Below are 24,543 nucleotides of genomic sequence, written 5' to 3'. Positions count from 1 at the left end.
ATCGAGCAAGAAAGCAAACTGCTGGAGCGACTCAGGATCCGCTGATTCCGGTACCTGCAGTCTCTTGTGTCTCGCATCTAAATGGCCTCATACAGCGCGGAAACGGGCTTTTCAGTCCGCATTAATACCGTTTTATAGGAATGTAAAAGCTGTGGCATGCCTGGCTCTAGTTAATGACCGCCTGCTTTTCCCTCCTATATATTGGGCTTCCCCCTTTTCCTATCTTCAGTCCTGAAGAAGGGTCCTGACTCGAACCGTTGACCGCCTGCTTTTCTCCACGGATGCTGCCCGGTCTGCTGAGTTCCTCCGGCATCATCGTGTTTTTCATCCAGTTAATACCCTAAAAATTATTCCGTGCTGGTGGAGAGAGGATAACTAAACCAACATTACAGACGGATGCTTTTCTTTTTCAATCTTTTTATTGAATTTCAAATTAATTCAAATTGATGTACATAATATTAATAATTATACATGTGATACAAAGAGATCGGGATAACAATAATGACAGTTAATATTTATACTCACAAGGAGTGAAATATATAATCTAGACCTCCCTCACTCTTGCTAAGTGTACATGATGGGAAAAAAATAATTGGAGAAATTTAATTATGTGAAGAGAAAACCCCCAAATCAAAAAAATATATTAAACAAAAACAAACCAAAAACTTCAAAGAAAATAAAACTGGACTGATATTTCTTCAATTAAAAAAACACATTCTTATGTCATCATCTCTGCTCCTCTATATTCAAAGGTTATTGAAGGGGACTCGAAAAAGGGCTGTTCATATCGTATGGGATGCTTTTATATAGAACTGAGGGACTGTTGTGTACTATGTCTCACTGAAACGTGGCTTACACCTGCCTCACCTGACTGTGCTATTCAACCTGAGGGCTACTCAATTCATCGAATGGACCGTACAGCATCCTCAGGCAAAGTTAAAGGTGGAGGGGTCTGCTTCTTAATCAATAAAGTGGTGCTCGGATGTGACGGTCCTGGTGAGCTCTTGCTCACCCAACCTGGAATATCTAACGGTGAAGTGTCAACCATTCTATCTGCCAAGGGAGTGTTCACTTCAGCTATCCTGATGGCAGTCTACATTCCACCCCAGACAGACATGAAGTCTGCACTCAATGGTGCACTGTTGCCTATATGCTGTGGTCAACAACCTTGAGACAGGATACCCTGAGGCCCTCTTCATTATCGCAGGTGACTTCAATCAGGCCAACCTCAAGAGTGTGTTACCAAAATACTATCAGCACATCTCCTGCTCCACCAGGGGCACCAACACCCTTGACCACTGCTATACAACCATCAAAGATGTATTCTGAGCCACCCCTCGTCCTCACTTTGGGAAATCAGACCACCAGGCCATGCTCCTTCTGCCTGCATACAAACAGAAACTAAGACAGGAGAATCCGGTACAGAGAGTCGTGCAGTGCTGGTCTGAGGAAGCAGGAGCTCATCTCAAGGGAAGTGGACTGGTCCACGTTCAAAGACTCAGCTGCCAGCCTTGAAGAGTATGTCACCACCATCACAGACTTTCCTCAGCAAGTGTGTGGAGGACTGTGTACCAAAGAGGACAATACGGGTGTTCCCAAACAGAAAACCATAGATGAACCAGGAGATCCACTCCCTACTGAAGTCGAGGACTGCTGCACACAAATCTGGTGATCCTGATCTGTACAAGAAATCGAGGTATGAACTCCAGAAAGCTATCAGGGATGCCAAGAGGCAATACCGACTCAGAATAGAGTCCCTGACCAGCTGTCAGCTATGGCAGGGCTTACATGCCATAAGACGAAGTGGGGCTGCGTAGCTAACAACAGCGCATCTCTTCCTGATGAACTTAACGCATTCTATGCGCGTTTTAAACAAAAGGGAAGTGCATTGTCACCATCCACCCTGACAGCCTCCAATGCAGCTGAACCTGTGATCACAGTGGAGGACATAAGATCAGTCTTCCGGAGAGTGAAGACCAGGAAAGCATCTGGCCCAGATGGTGTCCCGGGCCGTGTGCTCAGATCTTCTGCTGATCAGCTGGCAGAAGTATTTGCAGATATATTTAACCTCTCCCTGCTTCAATCTCAGGTTCCCACCTGTTTTAAAAAGACCACTATCATCCTGGTACCGAAGAAAAGCAAGGCAACATGCCTCAATGACTACCGACCAGTGGCTCTGACATCCACCATCATGAAGTGCTTTGAGAGGCTGGTCATGGCACGCATCAACTCCAGCCTCCCAGACAACCTGGACCCACTGCAATTTGCCTATCACTGAAACAGATCCACAGCGGATGCCATCTCCCTGGCCCCACACTCAGCTCTGGAGCATCTGCACAGTACAGACACATACGTTAGACTATTGTTTATTGACTACAGCTCAGTTTTCAATACAATAATCCCAAGCAAACTTGTCACCAAACTCTGAGACCTGGAAGTCAACACCTCCCTCTGTAACTGGATCCTTGCACCTTCTAAACCAATACCAATATCTTCCTCTCCTGTCAGATTCCATCATCTTCAGCCCTTTGTCGCTTCTGCCCATCACCTCCCAGCTTCTGACATCATTCCCACTCTCCCCCCCCCCCCCCACCTGGATCCATCTATCACCTACCAGCTCCTGCCCCACCCCTTCCCTCCACCTTTTCATTCTGGCTCCCTCCCCTCTATCTTTCAGTCCAGGTGAAGGGTCTCGACCTGAAACATCGACTATCCATTTTTCTCCAGATGCTGCCTGACTTGCTGAGTTCCTCCAGCATCTTCTGTGTTGACCCTGATGCCATTTCCTCACCTACAAGGCACAAACCAGGAGAACGATGGAATATTCTTCACTTGGTATTGGTATTGGTTTATTATTGTCACGTACCGAGGTACAGTGAAAAACGTGTCTTGCGTATCGATCGTACAGGTCAATTCATTACACAGTGCAGTTACATTGCGTTAGTACAGGGTGCATTGAGGTCGTACAGGTAAAAACAATAACAGTACAGAGTAAAGTGTCACAGCTACAGAGAAAGTGCAGTACAATAAGGTGCAAGGTCACAACAAGGTAGATCATGAGGTCTGAGTCCATCTCATCATATAAGGGAACCATTCAATAGTCTTATCACAGTGGGGTAGAAGCTGTCCTTGAGCCTGGTGGTACGTGCCCTCAGGCTCCTGTATCTTCTACCCAATGGAAGAGGAGAGAAGAGAGAATGACTCGGATGGGTGGGGTCTTTGATTATGCTGGCTGCTTCGCCAAGGCAGCGAGAGTCCAAAGAGGGGAGGCTGGTGTCTGTGACACGCAGGGCTGTGTCCACAACTCTCTGCAGTTTCTTGCTGTCCTGGGCAGAGCAGTTACCAGGATGAGTACAGTTCCGACAAATCTCAAGATGCTTGACACCAGTCAGGATAAAGCAGTCACTTGGTTGGCAGCCCATCCACCACCAGTGTAAAATGACTGCAGTGGCTACCACCTACAACATACACTGTAGTTACTCACTCAGGCTACTCTGAGAGTGTCCGCCAAACCCCCAACCTCGACCAAGAAGGTTGCATATTAATGGGAACACCGTTACTTGCAGGCGTCCCTCCGAGTTGCACATCACCTTAACGGGGGTCTGTGAGACCCTCTCGCTGCCTCTCTGACACTCCGTGGGATCCACACCGTCAACCACCAGCTCTTCTCCCTCCTTGCATCCAGGAAGGATCGGAAACCCGCCCACCTCCGGGCCGTGGCCCCCGCTGCCTTTGGCTCCGACCTGAGGCGCAGGCTGAGACCTCTCACACCGCCACTGGGTCCTACTGCTCCCCTGCTTTCACTACCATACCCCACCCTCCCCTCATCTCCCAAGCCTCCCCCCACCCCTCGACCACTCCTCTGAGCCCCCAACTCCCTTCCACCCCATCTTCCCTGACCCCTCCAACTCGCCTCCGACCCCTTCAACCCTCTACCCTCCCCTGACCCCCACTCCAACCCCTGCTGTATCTCAGCTATCCCCTCCTACCTTCCCCTCTCCGAGGCGGGACGGTCTGTCCTTAGCAGGGGCCTGACCTTCGTCCCCCTGCACCCGAACCTCAACGAGTTCCACGCCCGCCATGACGCTGAGCTCTTCTTCCGCTGTCTCTGGGCCCACATCTTCGGCAATGATTCTCCACCCCCACTGATGACCCTCCTTAAGCCCTCTTCCTCCTCTTGGACGCCTCGTCCTGGCCTTCTGCCCGGTCTGGATCTCCTCATCTCTAACTGCCGACGGGACTTTAACCGTCTCGACTTCACCACCCCCTCACCTATTCCAACCTCGCCCCCTCTGAACGCACTGCCCTCCACTCCCTCCGCACCAATCCAAATCTCACCATCAAACCCGCAGACAAGGGCAGTGCTGTTGTGGTCTGGCAGACTGACCTTCACATTGCCGAGGCCGGACTCAACTCTCGGACACCTCCTCTTGCTTATTCCTCAACCTGGACCCCACCGAGGAGCATCAGGCCATTGTCTCCCGCACTGAACTCATCAACTCTGGAGACCTCCCCTCTACAGCCTCCAACCTCATAGTTCCCCCACCCCGCACTGCCCGTTTCTACCTCCTACCCAAGACCCACAAACCCAACTGCCCTGGTGGACCCATTGTTTCGGCCTGCTCCTGCCCCACTGAACTCCTGTCCTCATATCATGACTCTATTTTGTCCCCCTTGGTCCAGTCCCTTCCCACCGACGTCCGTGACACTTTGCATGCTCTCCATCACTTCAACCACTTCCAACTGCCCGGCCCTGACTGCCTCATTTTCACCATGGACATCGAGTCTCTGTGCCCTTCCATCCCCCCTCAGGAAGGCCTCGGGGCTCCCCGCTTCTTTCTGGACAACAGACCCAACCAGTTCCCCTCCACTGCCACCCTCCTCCGTCTGGCGGAACTGGTTCTCACCCTCAACAACTTCTCTTTCGGTTCCTCCCACTTTCTCCAGACCAAAGGTGTAGCCATGGGCACTCGCATGGGCCCAGCTGTGCCGGCCTCTTTGTCGGCTACATGGAACAGTCCATGTTCCAAGCCTACACCGGTAACGCCTCCCAACTCTTTCTCCGCTGCATTGACGACTGCATTGGTGCTGCTTCCTGCATCCATGTGGAGCTCATCAATTTCATCAACTTCGTCTCCCAACTTCCACCCTGCCCTCAGATTCACTCAGTCCATCTCCGACACCTCTCTCCCCTTTCTGGATCTCTCTGTCTCCATCTCCGAAGACAGATTAACCACAGACATCTTCTACAAACCCACTGACTCCCACAGTGACCTTGACTACACCTCTTTCCACCCTGTCAGTTGTAAGGACGCCATCCCCTTCTCCCAGTTCCTCTGCCTCCGCCACATCTGTTCCCATGATGAGGTTTTCCGTTCCACGACATCCGAGATGTCGCTTTTCAGTGACCGGGGTTTCCCTTCCATCACCATCAATGCTGCCCTCACCCGCATCTCCTCCACTTCCCGCACGTCTGCCCTCACCCCGCCAACATAACAGGGACAGGGTTCCCCTTGTCCTCACCTACCACCCCATGAGCCTCCGTATCCAACACATCATTCTCCGCGACTTCCGCCACCTCCAACGGGATCCTACCACCAGGCACATCTTCCTCTTACCCCCTCTCTCTGCTTTCCGTAGGGACTGCTCTCTCCGCGACTCCCTCCCCACTGATAACCTCCCCGGCACTTATCCCTGCATCCGCACCAAGTGCTACACCCATCCCTACACCTTCCTCACCACCATTCAGGGCCCCAGACGATCCTCCCAGGTGAGGCAGACTTCACCTGTGAGTCCGAGGGAGTCACTTATTGCATTCAGTGAGCCCGGTCCTGCCTCCTCTACATCGGTGAGACCTGACGCAGATTGGGTGACCGTTTTGTCGAGCAGCTTCGTTCCATCCACCGCAACAGCCAGGACGTCCCCGTGGCCACCCACTTCAATTCCACATCCACACTGACACGTCTGTCCACAGCCTCCTCTGCTGCCACGTTGAGGCCAGGCGCAGGTTGGAGGAACAACACCTCATGTTCCGCCTTGGGAGTCTCCAACCTGACGGCCTCAACATTGATTTCTCCAACTTCCGGTAACCCCACCCCTTCTTTTTCTTACCCCCCCCCCCACTCCTTTGTCTTCCCTTATTCCTGTGGCTCCCTTCCCCCACCTTGGTGACCTGCCCATCTCCTCTCCTCCCCCATCCCTTATTCCATGGTTCACTGCCCTCTCCTACTGGATTCCTTCCTCTTCAGCTCTTTGCCTCTTCTACCCATCACCTCTCAGCTTATTACATCTTCCCCTCTCCCCCACCCACCTACCTTCCCCCCTCACCTGGACTCGCCGATCACCTGAACTCACCTCTCCCCTGCCTGTGTGTGCTCCTCCCCCTCCCCCCACCTGCTTATTCTGGCTTCTGCCCTCTTCCTCTCCAGTCCTGATGAAGGGTCTCGGCCCGAAACGTCGACTGTTTATTTCCCTCCGCGGATGCTGCCCGACCTGCTGAGTTCCTCCAGCACTTTTTGTGTATTGCTCCAGTTCCAGCATCTGAAGAATTTCTTGTGTCTCTTCACTCGTAAGTCTACAGCCGCTGGGTCTAAATCCTGGCACTCCGTCCCCTGCAGCTCTGTGGGAGTAACTTCACCAGAAGCACTGCGGTGGTTCCAGCAGGTGGCTCATCACCAGCTTCTCAGGAACAATAAAAGATGGGCAATAAATTCTAGCCTTGCCAATGATGCAGAGATCCCAAAAAATAAATCATTAGCTCCCACCAACTACTCCTCCAGTACTTTTCACTAATACTAATTTTCTTCACTTCTTTATTCTCACTTGACTTTTGATTCTCCCGTAGTTCCAGCAGGTTTTTGAGTCTCTTCTCAGTGAGGACAGACACGAAGTATTTATTTAATTTCACTGCCAGATCCCCCATTATAAATTCTCCCATCTCCATTGGCAGAGGACCCACAATTTCCCTAGGCAGTCTTTTCTTTGTTTTCCTTTCTCCAGTCTGACACAGTGGTGTAGCGGTTGGCGCAACGCTTCACAGCACCAGCGACCCAGGTTCAATTCCGGCCACTGTCTGTAAGGAGTTTGTACATTCTCCCCTTGTGTCTGCGTGGGTTTCCTCCGGGTGCTCCGGTTTCTTCCCACATCCCAAGGACATATGGGTTGGGAAGTTGTGGGCGTGCTATGTTGGCGCCAGAAGCGTGGCGACACTTGTGGGCTGCCCCCAGAACACTCTCCGCAAAAGGATGCATTTCACTGTGTGTTTCGATGTACATGTGACTAATAAAGAGATCTTATCTTGATGTCTCAGCAGGTTGGATAACCAAGTGAATCTATCCCGCACATTAAGCAAAAGAATGCTCTCCCTCCAATATGAATTTGCTGGTGTGTCAGTACGTTGGCTGAGTGAATCCCTTCCACACACTCAGGATGAGAATAGATGCTTCCCATTGTGAACTAGCTGATTTATCACTAGTTGACATGAATTAGTGAATCTTTTATCATACACTTGAGCACGAGTGGCCTCTTCTCCCATGTGAACCCGATGATGGTGAGCGAACAAATTCCCTGCCACACTTGGAACAGATGAACTTCCTCTCTCCACTATGAATGAGCTGGCCTACTTCCAGGGTATTGGTTTCCTTATTATTTTCCTCACAGACTGAAACAATGAAGTTGTCTTCTTGTGAAAACAATGGAGTTTTGAACAGAGAGTTAAATCCCCAGCTTGTCTCTCACCAAGATGTGCAAAGGTTTCCAGCTGGAGTGGACAACACGCACTGATATAGCACTTTTGGAAATGGTTACTATTTAACCACTCCTCAGAGATTAAGAGAAATTATATCCAGATCAAAACCTCATACAAACACATGCAGAGTTCCTGTTTGCTTTCTCCCTGCTGTGAATCAAGCACAGAAAATAGCAGGAATGGGCCATTTGGCCTTCTGCTCCCTCAATCAGCATGACCATGCTGATCACTCAATTCGGTACCCTGTTTCAGCCCATATCCCTTGTTTGCAATATCTACCTTCACTGCCTTCTGTGGGAGAGAATCCCACAGTTTCACCACTCATCTGAGTAAAGGAATTTCTCCTGATTTTAGCTCTAAATGGTAAACCTTATATCCCAAGGCTATAACCCCTGGTTCTGGACATCGGAAGCGTCCTCCCAGCATTTATTCTGTTCAGTCCTGGAGAAATGTACAAGCTTCTATCTCAAGATGAAGGGTCTCAACCCAAAATGTTGACTGTCCGGTTGCCTCTGTAGATGCTGCCTGCCCCACTGAGTTCCTCCAGGAGTTTGTTTGTTTTTTGGCTCCAGATTCCAGCATCTGCAGTCTCTTGTGTCTTCTTAAGTGAGATTCCCCCTCCCATTCTTTTAAACTCCAGGGAAGAGGTCTGACCGACCCAATCACTCCCCTCTGAAGTCCTGCTGAAGGGTCTCGACCCGAAACGTCGACTGTTCATTCCCCTCCATGGATGCTGCCTGACCTGCTGAGTTCCCCTGGCATGTTGTGTGCGTTGCACCAGATTCCTGCATCTCTTGCGTGCACTCCCCTCCAAAGGTGCGATGCCTTCCCTGGCTGAACAACTGGAGGGAGCCTTTGCACAGTGACTGCTCTGGCACACTCTCACTCGTTAGGGGTCTGGGGGAAGGGGGTGAGGGATGCCTCCCTGCCATGCAATCCCTGCAGTCACTCCCCCTCCTGCACTGCACTCAGCTGCTTGGGGGGGGGGGGGGGTCCCCACGGAGAGGGATGCCAGACACCGGAAATGACGCCCCAAACATGCGCACTACCCACCCTGGACGCAGAAGCTTCGAGAAGCTTGGCCGCAGGTAGGAGAGGGAGCCGAGCGCCGGGCTGTGGGTTAATGCACACCGAGCCCCCGGATGGTTGGGTTGGGGGAGAGGAATCGTTACGAGCTGCTGAAACGTGGAGGGCCGACACACCGGGACAATCCCCACCCTTTCACCCCGCCCCCCCCTCTGCCCGGGCTCCGCATCCCGGGCCCGGGGATTTCTCGCCCCTTGCCCGGACTGGCGCATGCGCGCTGCCCGAACCGTGGCGGGCAGAGCGGTTTCGCGAACGCGGGGATTTTGGGTAATGAGGCGGCCATTGATGCCACGGCGACCGGAGCTTTGTCGCCCCCTCCGCCGACGGAGTCTGGAAACGTTGGGTGGGCTGCCCAGAGCCTGATGGGCTCGAATTTATCCCAAATCCAGAGGATAATTAGAAATAAAAATCCTGTGAGGCTTATTTAGGTTATTATGCCGTCAAACGCCGAGCAGGTCAGGCAGCATCCGTGGAACGAAAGACAAACTCAATGTTTCATCAGATGAAGAATCATTGACTGAAATGTTAAAGCTGTTTTTTTCCCCCCACGTTTTCTGTTTTTATTTCCGAAATGTTGACCCGGTTTTTCTCCAGTTGTATTAAGTATGTCAATTAAAATCTGGTGAATTGTTCATTTTATATCCAACATTGACAGATTATTAGAAGTTAAGCAAATCGGGACAGGGAAATTGTAAAGATGGATCACGTCAGCCATGTGAGAACAGACGAAGACTAAATCATGACTCAAGATCCCATTTCTATTGTGAAGCTATCCTCAACCCAAAAGAGTCCAACAGACTTTAACTTGTTAACTTGAGAATTACATAATTTAAAATTGTACTCTTAATTACCTTTATCAGATATTTGATCACTCTACTCCCTCTCAAGCTCCATGTTCAATCGATTCTGGCCACCACTGCAAGCAGATGAACCTGCATTCACCTCATTCCACTGCGAAATAACATAACAGGGAGGAACTACAGACCTTTGAGTTGCTCTTTCATTCAATAAGATCACAGATAATCCTGTGTTGTGTCTATTTTCTAATTTGATCCAGGTATCATTGATCCAGAAATTAAATCACAGCCTTGACTGTATGATCATTGACGATCCCTTGGGGCACAGAATTCCAGCGTCTCAGGTCTCTGCTCACAGAAATTTCTCCTGATTCTCAGTTCTAAGATTCCTTATTCAGAGATCATGCTTCTGGTTCTAGATTCTCCATCCAGAGGAACCAGTTTTCAGCATCTACCCTATCATTTCCACTCAGGACCTTGTTATGTCTCAATGAGGCCAGCTCTCGTTTTAAGTTCCAATGAAAATAGACCAGTCTCTTCAAAGGACAACCTCCTCATCCCAGGAATCAAATCAAAGAAATTTGGCTGCACCGACTCTTAAGGACAGTATATCCTGGTTCCAGCACAGGACCTAATCTGCACAGAATATTCCAAATGACATCTCAGGAAAATGACTTGGTATCTTCAGTTACCTTGTAATAAAGACCAATGTACTATTTATCTCCTAAATGGGTACAGAACCTGTATGTTCTATATCTTGTCATCTATCACACCAGAATCTTTCCAGACACCAATATTTATTAGTTTCTCACCATTTAAAAAAATGTTCTATTATATTTTTCCTGCAAATTGCATAACAATTTTCCTCATTAATCTCCATCCGCATGCTCACATGTGCACAGACTCTACATCTTCCTCTCAGCCCACTTTCCCACCTAGTTATGCATTATCTCCTTTTCAGTTAAGTTGTGAAGGAGAAAGGGCCCAAGTCTGATACCTGACTGGCATTCTGCTCTCTGCTCTCTTTTCTGGATCCTGACCGGCATTCTGCTCTCTGCTGTCTTTTCTGGATCCCCACCTAGGGTTCCCCAGGAAGCTCTTGTCAGCTTCCTTCCATTTCCAATCTCTCTCTCTCTCTCTCTCTCTCTCTCTCTCTCTCTCTCTCTCTCTCTCTCTCTCTCTCTCTCTCTCTCTCACATATCATCTCTCTCCCCTTCTCTCACCCAGACACCTCTATGGACTGCCCCACTATCTCAGGTTCGTCACACTGTTTAGCATGAGCCAATTTTAGATGAATAGAAATTGCCTACAATTAAATCTGGGAGATACTGAAGCTATCTCTGGACCTCACCAGTAGCTTCTAGGAGATTGCCTCAAGCTGAAAAGACAGTTCACAGGCTTGACATTGTGCTTGACTCAGATCTGTGTTTTTGTTCACACATTCATGTCATCACTCAGACTGCTAGTTCACACCATTGTAACATTAACTGGCTGTCTGCTTCCTCAGCTCATCTGTTCTTGAAAGTTTCATGCATGCCTGTGTCTCCTTGGGCCCTGTCCCCAGGCTCTCCTGGCTGGCCTCCCACCTTTGACCAATCCAAAACTCTGCTGTCAGTTCCTTAAGTTGTACCAAATTTTGTTCAGCCATTACTTGCTGCATGCCTGTCCTTGCTGATTCACATTGACTTCCACTAACATCTTCTTAAATTTAAAATCCTCATCCTTGTTTTCATGTTCCTTGACTACCACCCCATCTATTAAATTCACCGTTGACTAAAAATAGAGCCTTAAGATGAATACCTCACTCAAAACATTGCAACTCCCACAGAGCAAGTCTCCCTTTGTACTGCACTGGTGAGAAAGTCACCAACAAAACTTGCTGAACCACACACAGAGCTCACAGTAGTTTGTGGGAATTTGTTACGCACTTAATGACTGCCACAAAACCACAGGGACAGCACTTAAATGAAAATTTTGGTATTTTAAAGATACTATAAAACTTGACTGTCTTTTTAACACGATATCAACATATTTCACAAAAATGTAGAATATTAAACTCCTGCCATGCTGTAAGAGGCCATTACTATTGGCAAAAATAAACCATAACTGCAAGAGCAGATATTGTTCAAGCTCAAGCGTAATTAACAAGAGAAGTAACTGCAGAATCCAGCCCCAGCAATCAATTCTGAGAGCTGATATTTTCTCAGACCAAAGGACTCACGGAATCCCTGCCCCAAAAAGGAACAGGAGACAGCCCTTCCCAGAGTGAATCTACTGCTGAGTAAGTTCCTCCCACACGTGGAACAAGTGAATGGCTTCTCCCCAGTATGCACTCGCTGATCTCCCATAAACTTGGATGAGCAAATGAAGCCCTTTCCACAGGAGAAAGTGAATGCTATCTCCTGGTATAGGCTCAGGAGCCTGTGCAACGGTTGGACGAAGAGAGAACAAGTTGATCCTTTTCCACTCATGGTTTCATTATAGTGTGACTGAGGAGCTGAATTTCTAGGTTTGATGGGAATCCCTATCCATACACCTCAAGTTCCAAAGTTCCTTTGCCTGGTATCTGAGAGGGCAGATTCTCAGCTAAAGTCTTGTCCATACTTAGAACAAGAGAACTGTTTCTCTCTGCTGTGAATGGAGCTCTTTGCTTCCATGTTCAAGGGTCAATAATATTAGCAAGGATAGAGGATTGATTCTATCCCTGTCCTTAAACTGGGAATAAATGGCCTGTTTTCAGTTTGGCAGATGTACGTGACATGCTATAGGGATCTTGTCCTGAACCCCCAGAGTTTCCCAATTTTATATCAACAGCTTAAACGAAGAGAAATCCATAACATCCAAGTCTGTTGAAGATACAAAGTTGGTGGCAGGAATGCATGCAAGTATCATGAGCTTTTAGGAGGTTGCAAAACTTATGCTGAGGGACACACATGGGTTAAGCAATCGAGAGGATAGCATTTGGAGCAGAATGTGGGGAAATGTGTATGTATTTACTTTGGAAGTAGAAAAGCAATCTTTTCCCCCCAAACATTGAAAAGAGGAAATGTTGATGTGCAGAGCGAAGTTGTTGTGGTGCTACATTAGGCACAAATTTAACATTCAGGGACAACAAGGAATCAGGATGGCAAATGGTACTTTATTGCAAGACAGGACATAAGAAATAGGGGCAGGAGTCGGCCATCTGGCCCGTCGAGCCTGCTTTGCCATTCAATATGATCATGGCTGATCTGGCCGTGGACTCAGATCCCCCTACATGCCTTTTACCTATAACCCTTAATTCCCCTACCATGCAAAAATCTATCTAACTGTGTCCTAAGTATATTTAATGAGGTAGCCTCCACTGCTTCCCTGGGCAGAGAATTCTACAGATTCACTACTCTCTGGGAAAAGCAGTTTCTCCTCATCTCTGTCCTGAGTCTGCTCCCCTGAATCTTGAGGCTATGTCCCCTAGTCCTAGTCTCTCCTACCAGTGGAAACAACTTTCCTACCTCTATCTTATCCCTTCCATAATTTTATATGTTTCTATAAGATCCCTTCTCATTCTTCTGGATTTCAGTGAGTATAGTCTCAGGTGACTCAATCTCTCCTCATGGGCTAACCCCATCATCTTCAGAAACAACCTGGTGAGCCTCCTCTGCACTGCCTCCAAAGCCAGGACATCTTTTCTCAAGTAAGGAGACCAGAACTACATGCAGTACTCCAGGTGCAGCCTCACCAGTACCCTGTACAGTTGCAGCATAACCTCCTTGCTCTTAAATTCAATCCCTCTGGCAATGAAGGCCAACATTCCATTTACCTTCTTGATCGTCTGTTGCACCTGCAAACCAACTTTTTGCAATTCATGCACAAGCTCTCCCAAGTCCCTCTGCACAACAGCATGCTGCAATCTTTCACCATTTAAATAATAAACTGATCTTCTATTTTTCCTTCCAAAGTGGATGACCTCACATTTGTATCCCATCTGCCAGACCCTTGCCCACTCACTTAACCTATCTATATATCTCTTTGCAGACTCTCCACGTCCTCTGCACAATTTGCTTTTCCACTCAATTTAGTGTCAGCAGCAAACTTAGATATGCTACACTTGGTCCCCTCTTCCCAATTATTAAATGTATATCGTGAACGGTTGCGGACCCAGCACCGACTCCTGCAGCACCCCGCTCACCACTGATTGCCAACACCCATTTATTCCCAACTCTGCTTTTTATTGTTTAACCAATCCTCTATCCATGCTAATTCATTACACCCAATGCACATGCATGGATAAATCTTCTATGCGGTGCCTTATCGAACGCCTTCTAGAAATCCAAGTATACAACATCCACCTGTTTCCCTCTATCCACTGCGCTCATTATATCCTCAAAGAACTCCAGTATCTTTGTCAAACAGGACCTGCCCTTCCTGAATCCATGCTGCGTCTGCCTGATGGAATTCTATCCAGATGTCTCGCTATTTCTGCATTAATGATAGCCTCAAGCACTTTCCTGACTACAGACTTCAAGCTAACTGGCCTATAGTTATCTGTCTTTTGCCTACATCCTTTTTTAAATAGTGGTGTGACATTCGCTGTCTTCCAATCTGCTGGGACCTGCTCAGAATCCAGAGAATTTTGGTAAATAATCACAGACGCCTCTACTATAACTTCCGCCATTTCTTTCAGTACCCTGGGATGCATCCCATCAGGACCAGGGGACTTGTCTACCTTTAGGCCAACTAGTTTGCTTAGCACTATGTCTTTAGTGATAGTTGGTATACAAAGGCAAGGAAGTCAAAATATGGCACAAGAGAATGTAGTAATCCATCAAGAGTACAATTTGCATGATGTAGTTTAATGTGTTCAGAAAGGCATTTGACAATGTTCTGCATGGCTGAATAAACAAGGAAGTAAAAGCCCAGGAGATCCAAGGGAAAGTGACAAGTTGGTTTAAAAACTGTGCTAGTGGGAGAAAGCTGGGAGCTTCAATGACTTGAGGGCTGTGTAGCATGGGAATGGTCTCTGATTGTTTAACAACCATAGAAGAACTTCTGAAGTGCAGTCACTGTTGATATATTAGGAAGCATGGGAGTGAACCTTTGCACATCTAGCTCCCACAAACCACAATGCGATAATGGACAGATGATCTATTTTATTGATGTTGATTGACAGTTAAATATTGACCAGATCATGCAGAAAACTCCAACACAAGCCAGGGAATCTCTTGAATCTATCCGGGAGAGCAGACCTGAGTTAAAGATTTTTCTAAGTACCTCACCTCCAACAGTACCGTACTGGAGCATCTGCCAAGATGTTTATGTTCAGGTTCTTCTGAATCAGAGACAAGGCTTTCAATTAAGTTACAGTTGCTCAGGGAAACTCGGATTATCTGTTCTAAATTTCTGTCAAGTTCTTGGTGATGACTCTTGTGAACTATTTTTACAGGGTATTGGAACAAAAGATTTCCAGACGGGAACTTCAAATCGAACATCACATCAAGTTCTAACAAAGTCACTCAGTACATCAGCACCTGCATATCATGGGAGGGAAGACATTTCTCTCTTTTGTCTCTGGGAAAACATTTCAAACATCAGTGTGACCAGCAAGGCAGTGATACATCTGAGTGGAAGTATTCCACAGAACTGACTGCGGAAAGAGTTTTAAACCATTACACAGTTAAAGGAAGATCTCAGCTAAACACTTGCTCTGTGTATGTTGAAGATTTGGTCAGAAAGTCTGCAGGTTGATCCATTAAAGAATATGCAAGTATTTCCCCAATCAAGGTGATGTAGTGGTGTATGTTGATGACAGTTGGAAAGGAGTCATTTGCCAATCCCAGCAGAAATATTTTGCATCACACTGAGGAGAGACTTTACATGCTTTGTATCTGGGAATTGGTGCATTCATTTATCCTTCTACTCAAAACACTATTTCTTCATGCCAATGGAACCATTTCAGTATTCTGTTTGTGGGAAACAATACAAGCAATCCAGTACCCTGATAACACATGAGCAAATTTACAACGGAGAGAGGTCATTCACCTGCTCTGAGAATGGGAAGAGATTCACTCACTCATCCCAGCTGATGACACACCATCAAGTTCACACCAGGGAGAGGCCGTTTATCTGCTCCGAGTGCGGGAAGGGATTCAGTCGATCGTCCCATCTAATGAGACACCAGCAAGTTCACACTGGAGAGAGGCCATTCACTTGCTCCGAGTGTGGGAAGGGATTCACTCAGTCATCCAACTTGGTGACACACCAGCGAATTCACACTGGGGAAAGACCATTCACCTGTTCCAAGTGTGGGAAGGGATTCAGTCGATTATCCAGTTTGATAACACACCATCGGGTTCACACTGGGGAGAGGCCGTTCACCTGTTCTGTGTGTGGGAAGGGATTCACTCAGTCTTCCAGCCTAGTGATTCATCAGCGAGTTCACACAGGAGAGAGGCAGTACATCTGCTTGAAGTGTGGAAAAGGGTTCTGTCTGTCATCACACTTGCTGAGACACCAGCGAGTTCACACGGGAGAGAGACCGTTCACTTGTTCTGAGTGTGGGAAGGGATTCACTCAGTCATCCAGCCTAATGACACACCAGCGAGTTCACACTGGGGAGAGACCGTTCACCTGCACCGATTGTGAGAAGAGATTCAGTCGATTGTCCAGTCTGGTGACACACCAGCGAGTTCACACTGGGGAGAGGCCGTTCACCTGCACTGAGTGTGGGAGAGGATTCACACAGTCATCTAGCCTAGTGACACACCAGCGAGTTCACACTGGAGAAAGGCAGTTCATCTGCTCCATGTGTGGGAAGGGATTCAGCCGGTCATCCCACCTGCTGAGACACCAGCGAATTCACACTGGGGAGAGACCGTACACCTGCTCTGAATGTGGGAAGGGATTCACTCGGTCATCTCATCTGCAGAGGCACCAGCGGGTTCACACTGGAGAGCAGCCGTTCACCTGCTCCGAATGTGGGAAGGGATTCACACAGTCCTCCAACCTGATGATACACCAACGAGTTCACACTGGAGAGAGGCCGTTCACCTGCCCCAAGTGTGGAAAAAGATTTCCAGATTCTTCTTACTTGCTGAGACACCAGCGAATTCATACCGGAGAGAGGCCATTTGTCTGCACTGAGTGCGGGAAGGGATTTACTCAGTCATCTGCCCTCGCTAGACACCAGCGTGTCCACACCGGGGAGAGACCATTCACCTGCTCTCAGTGTGGGAAAGGGTTTGCCCTGTCTTCCCACCTGCTGAGACACCAGCGGATTCACACTGGGGAGAATGTTTAGGAATACTGGATGAGAGATTTAAATGTTGCACCAGTTGGATGCTGCAATTATTGCTGCTGCTAATTACATGCAGGAATAAACCCTAGTCATTGGGCAGAGTTTGGGTTTATTTCTGTTGATGTTAATGAGCCCTGTAACTGGGCAGTTTAACATTATGGACATTGGTAAATAAATTTATTCTGTTTTAAACACTCTGTACAGTAATTCCTGGATTTATGAAAGGGATGTGTTCCAGGAAAATGTCTCTTTAGGGGTAATTTCATAAATTGGAAAGGCCTGGCGAAATTCATTATGGCATTTCGTTATGGTGTAGTCTTACACACAGAGAGAGGTGCACGATTCATAATGATGAAAAATCGTTTTGTAAATCAAAGACTCGTACCGAAAGAATCAATGGCGTTATAGCAAAGTTCCCTAATCAAATGTTCATAAGTTGAGAAATTACTGTATGTCAAGCCTTTCATGTCTCTAGAATGTACAGTACAAGCACAGGCCATTCAGACCAGCTGGTCCTGTCAGTTTCTGTGCTCCACACCAGCCTCCCATCTCACTCTGCTGGAACATACTTGCATTCCTTTCTCCTCTGTGTTCATTCAGCTTCCCTTTAAATGCACCCATATCCTTGTTGCACAACTTTCGGCCTGGAGGATAGATCCGTCCGGACCACCTGCCGTCGTTTCCAAGGTCTGCTTTCTGTCCCGTTTGCTGCTCACCATATTAGGACCCTGGCCCACAGCTGAAAGGGGAATTGACTGTCCCGTTTGATATTAATTCAGGGTGCTAATTCTCTCCACGAAACCAAGAGGCAGTGAGGCCATGACCTGGAAACCTGTGGACACCACCAGCTCCATAAAAGGAATAGCCTTTGTCTTAAGCAGGAGGAAGGACATAGTGACCAGCAGGAATGCAGTGGAGGCTGCAGCAGCAGTCTCTACTCTCCTGCTGTCGCCCAGTCCAGGGTCAGGACTGTGTCCTCAGGATCCTCCAAAGCCAGGCCTAGGACCAAGGACCCAGGAAGCATGTCAGGCCTGGTCCAATCTTCTGGGTATCCAGATCCACTGCCACATCTAGCGCTATTCTGGTGGACATAGATCTGTGTCTTTATCAAAATGGGACATAGCATTGTGGGTATACAAGTCTATTGTTGCATAACCTAAGATTATGAGGGGCATAGATGGTGTAGAAAGTAGAAAACATTTCCCCATAGCAGAGGTGTCTGAAATTGGAGGGCATCGGTTTGGGGAAGGGGTGAGAGGTTTAGAAGGGATCTGTGAAATAACTTTTTCACTTAGAGGGCGGTTGGAATCTGGAACATACTGCCTGAGTGGGTGGCAGAGGCAGGTAATCTCACAACATTTTAAAAGTATTTAGCACTTAAGTTGCCAAGGCTACCAACCAAGTAATAGTAAATAGGATTAGTATAGATAGGTGCTCGATGGTCAGCCTGTTTCTATGCTGTGTGACTCCAGGGTACTGATGGGAATGAGTTTGCCATTATAACACTGGAGTACGGTACAGATCTGTTACTAGATAATACTAGGGTACTGCGCTGGTGGGCACAGGTCTGTCACCATTTTATACTGGGTAAAGTACTGGTGGGTGTAGGTCTTCCAATGGTTCTGAATACAGTTTCAGAGGGCTTTTAAAAGACAGACACAAGCACAATGGGTTCTAAATTTCTTTGAATGACCACCCTTGCCAGAATTTCCACCCCAGATTTTATTATTGTTGAAGACAGACACGTGAATGTGAACTTTAGGGATCTAGTGATAAAGTTGATGATGTGAAGGAAGTGAATATGGAGTGTGGACGGGAGGAAGTGTGCTAACCTCCTGACCTAGGGGAGTGACGCAGTGTTCTGTGAGGAAGGTGTGAACAACTAGGTTTATTTTTAAGTGTATTTTTCTGTAGAGCCTGACATTGTTGGCTTTAGGATTTACCTCCAAATGTTGTATTACCTCTGCCCCACTGGATCCTGACTGGTCCAATCAAAGGTCAACATTCAAATGAAACCCTTCTCCTCACCAATCAGTGGGAGGCTCAGTTGCTTTATAAAAAAGGAACATGGGAGAAATTAAAAAGCAAAGTACAGGAGACACTGGAAATCTGGAAATACTCAGCAAGTCAGGAAGTATCTGTGGAGCGAGTAACAGAGGTTCTTTTCAGATTGATGACCTTGCATCTAAACCAGGAGACGATGAGGTTGTTGGCAAGGTGGAAAAGAACACTGGATATTTGGAGAGTGGACCACATGAGGGCAGTGACTGGATTAAGGGGGCATCGAGAAAGCAGCAGAGTGTCAGTGAGGGTACAATGGTGGCAATGCAACAATTAAATAACTGTGCCCACAACTCAAGGGTAGATAAGGTTTCTTTATTAGTCACATGTACATCGAAACACACGGTGAAATGCATCTTTTGCGTAGAGTGTTCTGGGGGCAGCCCGCAAGTGTCGCCATGCTTCCGGCGCCAACATAGCACGCCCACAACTTCCCAACCCGTACGTCTTTGGAATGTGGGAGGAAACCGGAGCACCCGGAGGAAGCCCACGCTGTCACGGGGAGAACGTGTCACCGTACAGACAGTGGCGGGAATTGAACCCGGGTCGCTGGTGCTGTAATAGCGTTACGCTAACCACTACGCTACTGTGCCTGCCCACCTACACTACGTGAACTAACAATCCAGAGATCCAAATTAGAATCCCACAATGGCAGCTGTGGAATCTAAGTTCCCCATAAAACATCTGGATTTAAAAAAATATAATCAGTAATGATGGCCACAAAACTACTGGATTGTGGTAAACACCCACTTGGTTTACCAATGTCCTTCAGGCCAAGAAAGCAGCCATCCTTACCCAGCCTGGCCTACATGTGACCCACTGATGTAGTTGAAACTTAAACGTCCTCCAAGTAGTTTAGAAAACTACTTTGTCAAAGGTGCTTAGGGATGGACAATAAACGGTGGCTTTGCCAGCAATCCTCAGATCCTGAAAAATGAGTAAGTTTCGAAAAGGGACGGTCGAGGAGGCAGTGAAGGAGCAGAAAAGAAGTACTGTGTGAAAATGTGAGAGCTATGGCATTTGTTGACTAAAAATATCAGTATCTGGTTCTGTAGTTAAAATAAAGGTGCGTTTCGCAAGCGGTCCTTGAAGTGGTTTGGATTGTCAATCTAGCGTTCCAACACAAAAAGGTAGCACTCCACCATTCCCTCCACTCTGACTGCTTCACGTTGTTGCCATCTTCTAGCTGAAGATGTTTCTCCTGAATTGTCTGCTGAATGTACGATAAACTGAAGGATAGGACAACTGAATGGTATTTCTCCCAGACATTCACCATCCCTCAAACCTATGGGGCCAGGGGAGAAGCTAATGGGATTTTAAACTGTTGCTGCCAGCACGTTTCCACTTTGAACAAAGTTACCCATAAAGGGATGGTGAGCTACTGCAACGAGAACCTAAAAAGGGGCAAACATGTTCTGAACCAGAAACCAGAGGTAGGAAGGTATAGACTGCGAGAGAACATAAGAAAACAAGAGCGGGAGTACTTGTTTTTGCTGCACCTGTCTTATTTTGTGATTAATGCACAAGAGCACCTTGTTATCTCTGTACTTTGGTCATCTGCAGACTTCTCCATTTAGAATCAGGGAAGACATTCAGAACACCAGGGTTCGGGGATGTGAGTAGAATTCAGTCAGTTTGTGTACAGGAGGAGGGCACCAGATACCTGGCCTGTATCAGATGGTACCACACAAAGCAAAGCTCACTTGTAAGTTATGGGATGCGAATGTGAGATCAACAAGGAATGGAACATGGGAGGAAGACATAAAAACATAAGAAATAGGAGCAGGAGGAGGCCACCTGGCCCATCGAGCCTGCTCCGCTATTCAATAAGATCATGGCTGATCTGGCCATGGACTCAGATCCACTGACCTGCCTTTTCCCATAACCCTTAATTCCCCTACTGTGCAAAAATCTAACTGTGTCTTAAATATATTTAATGATGTAGCCTCTACTGCTTCCCTGGGCAGAGAATTCCACAGATTCACTACTCTCTGGGAAAAGCAGTTTCTCCTCATCCCTGTCCTAAATCTTTTCCCCCGAATCTTGAGGCTACGTCCCCTAGTTCTAGTCTCACTTACCAGTAGAAACAACCTTCCTGCCTCTATCTTATCTATCCCTTTCATAATTTTATATGTTTCTATAAGATCCCCTCTTCCCCTCCCATTCTTCTGAATTCCAGTCCCAGACGACTCAATCTCTCCTTATGGGTTAACCCCCTCATCTCCGGAATCAACCCGGTGAACCTCCTCCGCACCGCCTCCAAAGCCAGGACATCTTTCCTCAATTAAGGAGACCAGAACTACACGCAGTACTCCAGGTGCAGCCTCACCAGTACCCCGTACAGTTGCAGCATAACCTCCTTGCTCTTAAATTCAATCCCTCTGGCAATGAAGGCCAACATTCCATTTGCCTTCTTCATAGTCTGTTACACCTGCGAACCAACCTTTTGCGATTCATGCACAAGCTCTCCCAAGTCCCTCTGCACAACAGCATGCTGCAATCTTTCACCATTTAAATAATAATCTGATCTTTTATTTTTCCTTCCAAGACAATTTTGGGAATGGACCTGACGTGCATTTTTATAGCACCACCCCCAATGCCAAGGATGCCACAGTGCTCCACAGCCATGGCATTGGGGGAATTGTGTTAGCCTGGATGGAAGATTAGTGCTCACATAGAAAACAGAGTTGGAATAAATGAGTTTTTCAGACTAGAAGGACGTAACTGGTGGGGTGACCCAAGGATCAGTTCTTGGTCCTCAATTAATGATCAAGAGGAGGGGCAGAGTGTATGGTGTTCAGGTTTACTATTGACATGAAAATAGGTGGAAGGGCATGTTCTGATGAGGATATTTGGACTCAGCAACAGGATATAGATAGATTAAATGAATGGGGTACACTTGGCAAAAGGGCTGGAGGTTGGAGATAGGGAGGTATTGTTACAGTTGTACAGGGTACTGATGAGGCCACCTGGAGTACTGTGCAGGGTTTTGGTCACCTTATTTAAGGAAGGATAGGCTGGCATTGGAGATTCACTCAGCTAATGCCTGGGAAAAAGTAGTTGTTCTATTACAAGTGGCTGAAGGTATTAGATATATTTTCTTCTGAGTTTCAAAGAAAAAGGAATGATCTTATTGAAACATAAGATCCTTAGTGGGCATGGCAGGGTGGATACATAAGAGGCCACAGGTGCTGTAATCTGGAGCAAAAAAAACAAACCACTGGAGGAACTCAAGAGGGTCGGGAACTACCTCCAGCAGAGGGTGGTGAATCTATGAAATTCTCTTCCCCAGAGGGCTGTGGAGGGGAGATGATCGGCGATATTTAAAAAGGATCAAGAAATTGAGGGCTATGGGGAGGGAACTGGCATGGAATAGGAGATGAAGCCTGGGGTAGATCAGCCGTGATCATATTGAATGGTGGAGTGAACTTGAGCAGCCAAGTGGCCTACTTCTATTTCTTATGTTCTTATGAGGGACTTCTGAAGTGTTGTCACACTTATGAAGTTTTACAACAACCGACACTGAAAGGTATTTCAGCAACTGTATTGATAAATATTATAACAGCAACCACCACAGGGCATTACTACAAGAACTCACATGAACATTATATCACGGCAACAGGTCACTGTGACTGGTTATTACAATTGAAATTGCTGGATATAACAATTCATATTGTTGTGGCATTACATCAAAGGCTAAAACTGTTTGAGCATTTTAACATTCACATCAGCAGGGCAGTCCAGCCTTTGGCATTGAAAGGATACTGCAACATTAGATGTTGCTGATAGAGCACAAGCTGGCATTGAAGGGATAGTACAACAACACTGGCACTGATAGGGTATTATGTAACTGGCATTGAATGGACAGTAATACAGCACCAAGCATCGTAGTAACTCATTTGACGGGACTACATTAACAGCTAGCAGAGATATGAAACTAAAATCGGCATTGATGGGGCACTGCATGAAATAGCATTGAATGCATAGTGATAGCAACTGACATTGACAGTGAATTACCACACTTGTCATTGACAAGACACAAAAATAACTGGCATAATCATACAGCTTAATAAAAGGCCCTTCAGCACACTGCATCCATGCCAACAAGCATACATCTACACTAATCCCATTTTTGCTCTTGCATCCCCACCAAATCCCCCTCTCCTGATTTTCCTACCACCCACCTACACTCTAGAAGCAATTTACAGCAGCCAATTAACCTACCAACCCACAGGTACTCGTGATGTGGGAGGGATAGGAAACCCAGGCGGTCACAGGGAGAGCATGCAAACCACAGAGCCAGCACTGAAGATCAGGATCAAAGGTCAGGATCTGAGGCTGTGAGGCAGCAGTGCCAATTCTGCTGCACCAGTGTACTGTCCTTCTCATTAGACATTACAAACTGGCATTGAATAATGATTACAACAACAGCTGCACGGTCCACCAGCCCCCGCCACCCCCCTACCCCACGCGCACACCCGGAGTCGGAGGTTCCTGCCGCCGCACGGTCCTCCGGCTCCCCCTGCCCCCCCACGTGCCCAGACACCCCCAACACCACTGTCTGCTCCTCCCACCTCCTTCCTCCCCGGGGCCTCCGTCTCTCTAGGCTTCGCCGCCTGTTGCCTCTGCTCTGTTTCTTCCCCCATCTACTTCGAATTCTGCATTCCACCTTGCACCTCCTCCAGCCGACTCCCAGCCCCCCCTCATCCACTCCCCCGACCCGGTCCTCTCCTCCTGCTGCCCCTCTTGTTCCCTCCCCTCCATACACTTCCTAGCCTTCATCCCACTCTTCCACCCTTGTACCACTCCCAACCCCTCTCACCCCTTTTGTCTCACCAACCCAGTCCCTCCCCACCCCCTCCCCCCAGCCTTCCTCCTCTAGCCCCAACTCTAACCCCTGCCGGGTCTTTACCATGCCCCCTGACCTCCCCATCTCTGAGGCTGAGCAATCTATTCTCAGCAAAGGCCTCACCTACATACCTCTACGCCCCCACCTCAACGAATTCCGAGCCTGGCACGATGCCGAGCTCTTTCAACGCCACCTCTGCCTCCGTGCCTTCTTCTTCAGCAGGGAGTCCTCTCCCCCTCCTAATGACCCGTCCTCCACCCTCCAGCCCTCTTCTTCCACCTGGACTCCCCCCTGCGGGCCTGGATCCTTCCCTGGACCTATTCATAGGCAACTGTCGGCGCGACATCAGCTGTCTTGACTTTTCTGCTCCCCTCACCTACTCCAACCTCACCCCTTCTGAACGCTCTGCTCTCCACTCCCTCCACACCAACCCTGACATTGTCATCGAACCAGATGACAAAGGTGGTGCCGTGGTAGTCTGGCATACCGACCTCTACCTTGCAAAGGCCAGACGCCAACTCTCGGACACTTCCTCCCACCTATAATTCCAAGCAAATTCATCACCAAACTCCGAGACCTAGGATACTACACCTCCCTCTGTAACTGGATCCTTGACTTTCTGACCAACAGACCTCAATCAGTGAGGATGGGCAGCAACACCTCCAGCATGATTATCCTCAACACTGGTGCCCCATAAGGCTGCGTCCTCAGCCCTCTACTTTACTCCCTA

The 24,543-nt window shown here is 47.8% G+C and overlaps 1 protein-coding gene across 1 annotated transcript in view; it reads left to right on the top strand.

The window, feature by feature from the left end:
• The window catches only part of LOC127576396 (zinc finger protein 665-like), a 62,934-nt gene extending 42,899 nt beyond the window's left edge, over positions 1-20,035 (top strand). The window contains exon 7 of the mRNA XM_052026908.1: positions 15,419-20,035. Within this exon, the coding sequence (XP_051882868.1) occupies positions 15,419-16,906 (1,488 nt within the window). The 3' untranslated portion in view covers positions 16,907-20,035. The remainder of the gene's footprint in view (positions 1-15,418) is intronic.
• The last annotated feature ends 4,508 nt before the right edge of the window (positions 20,036-24,543 follow it).

This window comes from Pristis pectinata, chromosome 12 (assembly GCF_009764475.1).
Source record: "Pristis pectinata isolate sPriPec2 chromosome 12, sPriPec2.1.pri, whole genome shotgun sequence".
Lineage (NCBI taxonomy): Eukaryota > Metazoa > Chordata > Chondrichthyes > Rhinopristiformes > Pristidae > Pristis > Pristis pectinata.
The sequence above is the reverse complement of the archived record's forward strand: the minus strand, read 5'-3'. Positions and strand labels throughout refer to the sequence as shown.